General features: G+C 45.3%; 1 protein-coding gene across 1 annotated transcript; it reads right to left on the bottom strand.

Annotated features, from left to right (window-relative positions):
• Positions 1 to 4,296: 4,296 nt before the first annotated feature.
• Positions 4,297 to 10,762, bottom strand: POLR3F (RNA polymerase III subunit F). Its single transcript, XM_038133925.1, has 9 exons — positions 10,682 to 10,762; positions 10,129 to 10,246; positions 9,191 to 9,258; positions 9,007 to 9,074; positions 8,623 to 8,735; positions 7,945 to 8,088; positions 6,473 to 6,580; positions 5,564 to 5,755; positions 4,297 to 4,974 (listed from the first exon to the last, which is right to left on the bottom strand). Exons 1-9 carry the CDS (start codon positions 10,735 to 10,737, stop codon positions 4,897 to 4,899), a joined length of 945 nt encoding a protein of 314 aa, XP_037989853.1. The 5' UTR covers positions 10,738 to 10,762; the 3' UTR covers positions 4,297 to 4,896.
• Positions 10,763 to 10,826: the final 64 nt, after the last annotated feature.

Below are 10,826 nucleotides of genomic sequence, written 5' to 3' on the forward strand. Positions count from 1 at the left end.
GTGCAACTGGTACTTGTCCTATCTGAATGCATGGACGCAAATCCATTCCCGAATCATGCAGACTTTCACACATACTCGAGGCGCAAAGGTGAAATACCTCAATCTGCTTCCTATAGTTTGGGTGTTTGCCTTACATTCATGCACTGGTCAGTTTACAAATATCCCCCAGGTTTCCATGTGGGCACTGCTCCACCATTGCTTAAAGGAAATTATTGCCCTGTGATCAACTCTACTCACCCATGTCCAGCTCTGGGGTTTTGGTTTTTTCCTGTTTTCTTTCTTTTAAATGCATCAGAAAACTGTGTTTGGAATGTGCAGAGTACAGTTCCAGGTCCAAAACAAAGCAAAATGAACTGCTGTCTGAGGTGAATATTAATTTTGCCTTCCCAGCTTCCTGACGGCCCACATGCGGTGGGAATAAAAAAGTAGAAGCATACTACTGATGTGTGTATGCTAAAGTGTGTAAAATTCAAATTACTAGTATCGCTAACATTGTCAGGTGTAGGACTAACATTCTCAGCTCAGGACTGGCTCTCCAAGTAGGAGGCAAAGCAAATCTGCTTTTCTGAAGTTGCCTGTTTGTGTACATCTTCCTCCCACTGCCACATCTCAACAGCAAAGAGCCTTACCAGGACCCAGGGCTTCAAGGCCATAGTGCACCCCCCTGCAAACATTAGATCAACTAAAATACTGAGCAACTGTTTTGAGTTTGTGTCCTGCTTTCAACTTTCAGAGTTAATTTTCCTCCCTCAGAGCTGGTTTAGTGCTGCATTTTTTGATTTAGGATTAGGAAGATGTTAATGATGCCCTGATAATTTAGTTCTTGCTGAGCAATTCTTATGCCAAGTCAAGGACTTTTCAGGTTCCTCCTGCCAGCCAGGAAGCTGGGGCTGCACAATAATTTGGAAGGGGACAAAGGCAGGACAACTGATCCCCAGTGGCTCAAGGGATATTCCTTATTCCTTATCATATGGTGTCATGCTAAGCAATAAAACTGGGGAGAGTTAGCTGCTGGTTCCCAGCCCACTGCTCTGGCACTCCTTGAGCAATGGTCAGCAGAGGAGGAGCAACTGTATTGTTCATCACATGATTTCTATAATCTCTTACCATTATTTTTCCTTCCTTTTCTGCCCTGTTAAACTGTCTTCACCTGAATCTACAAGCTTTTTTTTTTTTTTACAATCGTCTCTCCCATCCCACTAGGGAGGAAGTAAGGGAACACCTGTGTGGTGTTTACCTGTCTGCTGGGTTAAACCAAAGCAGTTTGGAAGAGGAGCACAATCTTAAAGCCCTGTGTCTGTGGAACAAATAACACAAGTAAAAGCTTTCCCAAAAGCATTTCCTGAAAGAAGCACAAGCTTGCTAAAAAAGTGGGAGAAAGGAAAACACCACAGGCTGTCTATACAAGCCCCAACTTGGTTTGTGTTTAACAGCTGAAAGAGAAGAGAGCTTTGAGCTCTGGTTCCTGTCCTCCCCATTCCCCAGAAGACCTCCTGAAGAGTGAGCGAAGTGCAATGATCAGCTTTCTCATGGTGGAAGTGAATATTTTCAATGAGAACTTGGACACCACCTGTGGAGCTTGTCACCATACCTTTTAGTCTCCTCCAGGCTGCAAGCTAAGCTGGGCTCAGTGTGGCCGAGGAGGGCCTAGCCATGCATTTCTCACAGGTGAAATGACAGAAAGTCCCAGCCAAGCAGAGCAAGAGGAGGGAAAGGTGGTCTGTGTGTGGCAGAGGACAGCTTTGTTTGAGGTGTCTATACCCTGTTTCAAAGCATCAAGTATTTAGCAGCAATAGGAGACCCAGTTTCTTCCCAAAATCTGCTTTGCGTGTGGAGGCAAAAAAGAAACCAGTATGGCTTGAAACCGAGCTTGTTCCGTGTTGGAGCCCTGGGGGAGCCATCCCAGGAAGAGACAGGAGATGGTGCTCTAACAGCACCAGAGGAACAACAATTACCCGTGACACCTCCAACGGGTCAGTTACCATCGAAGTAAAAATACAAAACCGCAGCCGAACCAAACCGAGGAAAAAACTAAACAGCCACTCAGCCACGGGGAAAATGTTTTCACTCCCAAAGCTTCAAGTTTGCCATTCATCCTCATGTTTTAAACTTTGGAGTGTAAAGGCTACGAATGCCAGGCAATACCAGCCAGCTGTACACTGTCAGTTCTCAACGCAGCCAGCTACCATAGTCAATGTTTGTCTTGGAATTAAAACCCAATTTTGTACTCGATTCCGTGTGGCATCTGGGTGTGCCCACCCTCCAACTTGCCTTTGGACAGTTAGCTACTACTCGTGAGGCAGCCACTCAAAAGAGGCTCATGGGTTGACAGAAGGATCAGGGCTCATGAAAACAAGGATGAGCTCCCTTCAGCTCAGGAGGGATCTCATGGTCCTGCAGCAGCTGAACTCTGACCTCTTGCATGAGGCTTGTGAAAAGAAATGAGCAGATCATGCTTCCTATTTGTCATCCATGTTTTAAGGGATAATTCAGCTTTGTACACATAAGTGTTTTCCTATTGAGTACTGGAGCTACTGCAGTAGCTTCCTCAAAACATTACATTTCATACCGGTTTGGAATAGGGACAGCTTTGCCAAGAAGATTGACAAAACTCAGGACACTATTAATGCTACCTCTTAGCATTTACTCCCTTCTCAGATAAGAATGTCAGACTGATAAATCAGCCAGGTTCATGAAGAACCAGAATGACAGAAAGATCATTTCTCTGATTCGTGTAGAAATAGATCAGACAGATTGCTATCTGTAAGAAACTAAATTGAAATTACTTTTCCCTTATAGGCACCTTTCCCCAGATCTGAGAAGTCTTGTTACAGCTTTAATGCTAAGAAGTTTCAGATGCCACAAAGGTCATCTAAGCCAGATAAACCCAGTGCCAAGACTGAAAGAGCTTAATAAACCATCTATCTACTTCCTAAAGCTATTCACTGAGGAGAAGCTTTCTCTCCTTTTTCTTATTGCCAATGAATGTGATTATAGAGCATAAAGTGACATACCTGCATGATAAAGCCTTGTTGTTTCCCTGGAAGTTATCTTCTAGCTGCAGTGGAGCACAAACATTGTGTTATCTCTGCAGCAGCAGGCTCAGGACCCCATTGTGTCAGGTCCCCTTTGAAGACAGGAAGACAAAGACAACTCCAGCCCCACATCTCAATGAAATTACCTTGGGTGGAATAAAGGATGTCTGATCCAAGGCTCCTGCCAGGGAAGAGAGCAGCGTTTTCCTCTTGGCTTCTCTGTGCTGAGTGGTTAAAGGGGGCAGAGGAAGAACAAAGCTCCAATCATTTCACCCCCAGGTCTCTTTCCTAAGAGCCCTTCTGCCTCTGTAGAGATATGCATCCCTTTCACCTGGAGACAACACTGCAGCAGAAGGAGAGTGGCAGTGCTCACCTCACTGGGACAATGCTCACCTCACTGGGACAATCCGAGCCCTTCCATGGACTTGCCAGCTTATCAGTGCCCATTGTTTGCTCCAGTACACCCCTAACTGCTACCACACAAGGAGCCTTTCTCTCTGCATCCATACCCTCCCTGCATGGGACAGGAACCATGGGAGGTTTTTTTATTGTTTGTACAGCACCCTCATTAGCCTCTGTCCTCCATCCAAGCTGTAAGAAGGGAAATGGAAATCAAGCAAGATTTGAACACTTTCATATGTGATCCAGACTGCTTTTAGAAAGTGCAAACTCATGGACAGTATTGCAGATGCTGATGTTAAGTCTCTCAGATGAGGTAAACTGTTCCAAAATCTATCTTAACCCTCTGTCAGGTTACCCAGGATGCTGCTAACTCAGCCACAGAGGTGCTTTCCCACCACCCTCCCAACACTGTGTCCAGAGGGCTTATTTTGAGCCAGACACATTTGAAAATAGCCAGATGCAACAAGCCCTGTGTTGTGCTTGAGCCCCTGATTGCTCCCCAATGCTGGGAGACCGTTGTGAAGATGCTGAGTAATTGTGGAGAGATCCAGCCTGGCCAGAAGCAGCTGAAGCCATAGGCAGCAAGTGGTACAGGGGCCAGCCTGTCTGTGCACAGCCCCTGTCCACCCCACCCTGCCTCCTAGTGTGTCATTCCTGCCCTCTGCCACTCTGGATGCTGGAATCTATAAAATTTTTCTCTGTATCATCAGGCAAGAAGAACCCTATCTTCCCAGAACACCTCTACTCAAAATTTGAGTGGAGACATCCATGTATATGATGCAGCTACAAACAGCACCAGAAATTTGATGATGGAAGAATAAATACAGCAGGCAGCAATACAGGAAATGAAGCACAGATGTACATAAGAAAAATCTGGGGTTTAATGATAAATAAGCAGGTAAGAAAGATAATAAAGAACCAGTAAGTGTTTGACATATTCAGTGTCTGTCTGACATATTCAGAATCTTTCCCACATCAGATTCATAGTCTTCCATTAGATGGAATCTATCGTGGGAGAAAAGTGTCAGCTTTAGAACTTAAGCATCCATCAGTAACATTAATCTGAAAACAAAATTAGGGATCTCATTCTTGGTACCACTTGGTACAAGTTTTTCCAATCAGCTGCGATGGACTGATAAAATGTTAAGACTAAAATGTCTCAACCTTGTTTGAACTTTATTTTGAACTGTTGCTTAGAAATCTGTTTTATTAACCACTTGAGTTGCCATCTCCAATTTTGATTGAAGAATGGATCTATATTTCCACTTCAGCCTTGATCTTCAGCACTGACTCCACTTCCAGTCCAGTTCCAGGATAGTTCACACAACTGATATGTGGCTGGTTTGTCACTCCATGTCCTGAAGTTGCTTACAAATTTAGAAGTCCGCTTTTAAAAAAAGCAAGCTGCTCTGTCACTTTGTCTGTGAAGGATGAATCCAGTTTACAGTTTCCCTTCACTTTAAAACTCCAACCACTCTGTCATATAAATACAGTTTGATGGAGAAATCTCACCACCTTCATGACAATCGTCAAAAACCTGCAAAAGAAAGCCCTGTGTCAGCAGAGTAATTACTTCCAGTTGGGTGGTGCTTGCTGTGTGTAACATGCTCCCACGTTTTCTGCTTCTTTCCCAGTAGATCAGCATTAGTCTAACAGAGGCCAAAACCTAGGAAGTTTTATGGCAGCTGTAAGGGAAAAAAGGAAAACAGATCCCACCACAAAGGGACATGCTGGCAAGTTTTACCTACAAACCGGTTCACAGTCCAGGGAGGAGAGACTTAAAAGCTAGACAGAAATAATTTAGCTTGGTAAAAACACATGCAAACCTGGGATCAGAAATATAACATAATTTGGAACAGGCTACACTTGACAGCATCCTTTCACATAGAGTCCAGTAAAGAGACAGGCTGGAAGTGGAAGTGGGAAACACCTGGCAAAGCAGGTGTTCAGACCAAATACAGAACCTGTTACACCACAGCTAAGGCCTCACAGGCAGCTTTTAAGCAGAGCTGGCTTAGCCCCGAGGCTGACTCATGGGCAGAACTTGCCATGTGCCATCTGGCCACTGCAGGCCTGCGTTCAAGAGCTGCATGCACCACTAATGATACACAGAATTAGTTACTCACAGGGCAGAGTCCACAGGGTGTCCTGACCAATCCAGTGGGCTGGATGAGAGGACTGACAGCTCTGTACAGCCTCATCTGCCCATCCACGCTGCCCACTGTCCCCTCCTTGGCAGCAATAATGGTCATCTCCACTTTGCCATCATAGATCAGGGTATTCAAAATGGTCTCAATGTCTTCCATTGACAACTCTACCTAAGAAACAATTTGTGAAATAGATGTTAGGAAAGATGTGTGCCAGTGAGTCCTGCAAGGAGGAAAGGAGCAAACACCATGAGTAACAAATCCATAGAGTTCTGACCTTGTCCAGAAAAATATACCAGTCTCACTGGGAACTTTATGGAGTTGTGCAGATGCAAAAAGAAAAGCAAATACTAATACCTCCTACCTCCTGAGCATTTCTGATTTGCACTAGCCTTGGTCTTACCAAAAAGAACTCCCCTATGAACCTGAGATGTCTCCATCAGCCTAGCACAATACAGTTCCAGTTTTGCAGGAAAACCATTGTGAAAGAAGAAAAATACAAGACTGCTAAAGATATACTCGTTGATGGTGACCAGTAATGGTGGGGTATTTTTCCCCTTCTTTTTTCCCCTCCCCTGAAATTCCTTGAAGTGCATATGTAAACTTAAAGAGAAATGATGAAATCTAAACCAGCTGAGACAGTTAACAAGGATGTGAATTCTAATTCTTTTACACATTTTGAAAACCCAGGCGCACAAGCTACCCTGCTGTGCCAGGCAGTATCAATGAGCCTCCCCAAAAAGCAATGAAGCCACAAAGCTCATCTCCACTACACACGAGGTGCTAAGACATTTATGAGACCTTCAGCAAGTTTGCAGTACCCAGCTCCTAGAGCTGATCGTGCAGTGACAATTTGAACAGCAGTGAGATAGATGAATCTGTTCTGACCTTACTGATGCCCAGTTCACAGATGTACTTCCACACCTCGTGGGATGAGGCAAATGAGCTGTTCCTCTGTATCATGGGGTTCTGTTTGCTGTCTCGAGCTGCCTCTGCCTGAGGAAAAGCAAAGGTTAGTTAGAGTCAGCACTCACTGCCAAGAGCCTCCTTTGTGGTTCAGTTTCAGGCAGACTCAAAAAAAAACCCCTTGTTTTCCATTTCTGGGACATGTTTAGCATTTAAAGCCACATTCTTAAAACTGGTGTACGTGAGACAATGCAGTGCACAATCAAATATCATCTTATAATAAATGACATAAAATTTACACTGTAATTCAGATTAATATGAAGGAATACCAGCATTTGGCATTTTGTTGACAAAAATAAAGTTTCTGCTGTACCTAGAGCCAATTAAAAATATATTGTAATGGAATAGACAAATGCTAGAATCTGCAGACATGTTTAATGAACCAGGGACAATTTAGACTAGGGGCAGTTGTGTTCTAGGCAGAGATACCTGACTGACTGCTGCCTTACACACTCTCAGAAATTAGGTGCTCTGCAGAAACCACAGTGACTTTTCCTAGATTTTTTGGTCCTGTACTCTTTGCTGCCTGGTTTGTGTCTTAGTTTAAGACAATTATACGGGGTGGAGACTCCAAAAGGAGTTATCTCCTTCCACCAATAAACAGACAAAATGGGAGAAGACAGAAGGGAAAACATACCAAATAAAAGACAACAGCCTCCACAGTTCCAGAACTTCCACAAACAACAACCAGAGGGGGACAGGGACAAAACAAAATGTGGACAAACAATTTTTGGCCAAAAAGCTCCAATGCTGCCAAAAATACTGGAAAAAACTTCCTGGCAAGTTGCAGGTCCGCCCCCTCCTCGACAAACAAACAGCAGGCAGCTGGAAAATCGGCAGGCAGCTGGAAAATCATGGAGAGAGTTCTGACTGCTCCTCGGCTGGAAAAGGTATTGCGAAATTCCCTCTGGAGCAGGTCTGAACTGCAAAATGCAGCTTCTCGGGTATGACTTGAAGACCCACCCCAGGCAATCCCCTCGGGCACCCAGGGAGAACAAAGGCGTTCCCCTCATGTCCATTTCCGTTTTTAAAGGGATCCTGCGCCCCCCCCCCCCCCCCCCTTCCAGGATAAAACACAGAAGTTCCCCTTTACTGGGTTGCTGGGTCTTAGGGATGGCAATGCTCTTGGGCAGGCTAGCACAAAGAAGATAAGGAATACACAATTTTGGGACAGTTTGTCATTGCACCTCGAGGATAAAAAAAGGCTTCCCTCCTTGTCCAGGGTGTAAAAATACCCATCATTAAATACAACACCATCACTCCTACTGTGACAAAAATAATAGTCCAGTATGGATTTGCCAGTCTAATTGCAATAAAGGCCAACACTTATGGAAAACCTAAGCCTTGCCTGGCACCTGTTTCCACAACAAATGGCAGGTGACTTTGGCACTCACCTTGCTCTGCAGAAACTTAAAGCACTGTTGATTTAACACCTCCACAAACTCAGACTCGAAGTCCTGGTCACTGTACCAAGCCCCTCCCGTGACGGAGCGGTCGGGCTGCAGGTTGTACAGCATATAGACCTTCTTCTTGGATGCCTGGGGGAGGGAAACATACAGCTCTCAACAACATATTCCCTCCTTCATAAGGAACATGTAAGCAGATAATCTGCAAAAGAGGTTTATTACTCCTACACTAAAGGCACAGCAATCCATCTGACTGCAGCTGTACTCAACCTGTTTGACCCTCAGGTAACACAAAGATAAAGAGAAGATTTTGATTCCTAATAATTTTAAAACATAGTGTTGGAAGACCAGATGAAGCCAGCATCTTTCACATGAACACAAAAAAGCTACTGCTTTGCTATGTCCAACTTCTCTACCCTCCTCCTGCTTTGCCAGACCCAGTGAGAACCAGATAACTGAAGACAGACAGCAAGAAGCTGACCTGTGGACCCAGTATCTGTTGCACCTCAAACCTGCACAGTAAAGGCAGAGAGTCAAACACTGGTGCGCAGTCGAAGAGAAAGCTGGAGGCAAAATGAGGTTTCTCTGCCCCCAGGCCCCTGTTCAAAGCATACAAAGCATGCAGCAGATGTTTGAAACTGTTTAAAAAGGTCACAAAATACTCACTGCCACAGATTTAACTGCTTTAATTAATTTCTTGCTTTCCAAGTTTTTCAGTATCTTGTTGATCTCTGTTAAAGGCAGATTACTTTTGTACCTAATGTCCCTGCTCCAAATACCTGTTAAAAAACAGAGAAGTGAACAGAAATAAATAGAAGAAACCATTTTTTTCCACACATACCAACCAAAAGTCACATCAGAACACTGCTTGGGTTGCTTGCCTGCCATTCCCATCAAAAGGGAAAGAATGGACAGAAGGGATTGGGGAAAAACAAGCAGGTATGGGGCATTAGATTTTATATTTATATTGTCTGGGGAAGCGTTCATGACTCTGGACAGGAATGGTCCCATAAGCAAACAGAGGTAGTGCCATTCACAATCATAAAGTACCTTTGTTGCCCGCGTCCTCTATGATTTGGTAAACCAGCTTCTCTTGATTGTCAGAACCTTTCATTTTACTGTCAAACAAGACAGACAGCAGGATTTTTGAAAGGTCCAAAATTTGGAGGAAGTTTGATTTGTTTTAAACAAGAACTGCATTCCAAACACACTTACCCAGCAGACACGGGCTTACCTCGCATTTTGGGAATCTTTGATCCTGTACAGGAGACCTGCACTGCTCCTCAGAAGGTCCAGCTGCCCCTAGGAGAGATGGGCACAGTGCATTTACTTTCCTTCAAAGAGCTTGTTTCAAAAGGTGTTTTAGGAGAATATTCTGAAATTCTAAAATAAAAACCTTGTTTAATGTCAACTAAATACAGAAAAATGAAAACTAACATTTCTAACCACTGGAAATAATAACAGCCTTGAGGATATTTTTTTTCCCCTGACAAATTTCTACTTATCATCAGCTGTCAGAAATAACAAACAGTTCCTGACCCTTCCCACAACATCTACACAACTCCTGTTATTTTTCCTGACTTTCACATGGTACAAGGGACATCCAGTTCTTGTATCCTTTGCTCTCAGTTTCCACCAAAGCATTCATTTGTACAGCAACCCAGAAATCACGGTGGAGCTCTGGAACAATTCCAAGTTCCAGTAGCAAAGTTCTGCTTTTTACTAAGTGGCCATCACTGGAAAGCTGCCAACTTTGACGGGCAGTGACTCTTAGAAGCAAATTAGTGGCATCTCTCACACACGCAAAGAGATTGTTCTGCTCTGCATGCTCGTGGCCAGGCAAAGTTCTTAATTCCTCTTTTGAAGAGGAAAGCAACTGGACAAGCCTAAGAGTGTGAGTGTGCATAACAGCATTAATTAATCACTCTCTCATCGCCAGCTGATCCCTTCCTGCAGTTACAGCCTTGGTTCTTACAGATCTGGCAGGTTCCTGTGTGCCTTCAGAGCAACCCACAAGCTTGGGGTTTTGTGGGAGGTTCAGAGAACACCCCACCTATGAGAGCATGGGCTGACATCCCTCCTTTTCTCCACAGCTAATTAACTCCCATCCCTAATGGGCCTCGTGGTTTTATGTATGTGCTGAGGAAGATGAGGAAGGTGGGCTGTCCCTACCATGGAGAGCAGCCTGTTGATGGCCACAGCTCTCTGCTGGGCTTCCATGTGAGGCATGTCATTCTGGATCACCTGGTCCGTGATGCCGTGAGGGAACTGGTGGCACAGCTCAATGATCCTGCAGGAGGAGAGAAGCAACTTTAAAACTCGTGTTCTGCTGCATTCAAACCCAAATCCAAACAGCACTGGAGTCAGGATGGAAGAGAGTGACAAGAGCGACTCGGGGTAAAAGTATCCATCAATTGCCTCTTCAGGCAGCTCGGCACCAATTTCCTGTGCACCATTTCCATTTCCAAGACCAGAAAAACTCCGGGACAGCCGAAAGTGACATGACCCAACCCCCACAGCCCTCTAGGCACCTCCCAGCACGAAACTCACCGGCCCCAGCAACCCTCTCTTTCAGCACCTATCTCCTCATTAACACTCGGCCGTCGAACCACCCCCCTCAGGCCCCGAACGACAAGGCCCCGCCCCAAAACCCGTCCTTCGTGGCCTCCACACAGCCACCCCCCACCCGGCAGCCTCCACGCCTGCCTGCGGGCGCCCGCAGGACCTGCTCTCGATGTCCATGGGGTCGGGCACCTCCGGCTTCACCTTCACCTCCGCCATAGCACCGGGGCTTCGGCGCGGCGGGGTGACGTCAGAGAGGCGCGACGGCGGGGAGGGGGGCGGGGCCGGTTGCCGTGCAACGGCCAATG

The sequence above is a fragment of the Motacilla alba genome, chromosome 3 (genome assembly GCF_015832195.1).
Source record: "Motacilla alba alba isolate MOTALB_02 chromosome 3, Motacilla_alba_V1.0_pri, whole genome shotgun sequence".
In the NCBI taxonomy this organism is placed as follows: domain Eukaryota; kingdom Metazoa; phylum Chordata; class Aves; order Passeriformes; family Motacillidae; genus Motacilla; species Motacilla alba.

Coding starts and splice junctions, on each gene's coding strand:
- POLR3F (XM_038133925.1), bottom strand. CDS start 10,737: ATGGCGGAGGTGAAGGTGAAGCCGGAGGTGCCCGACCCCATGGACATC. Junction 10,247..10,681: donor CCCATGGACATCGAGAGCAG/GTCCTGCGGGCG, acceptor CTCCTCCTGCAG/GATCATTGAGCTGTGCCACC. Junction 9,075..9,190: donor AAAGATTCCCAAAATGCGAG/GTAAGCCCGTGT, acceptor CTTGTTTGACAG/TAAAATGAAAGGTTCTGACA.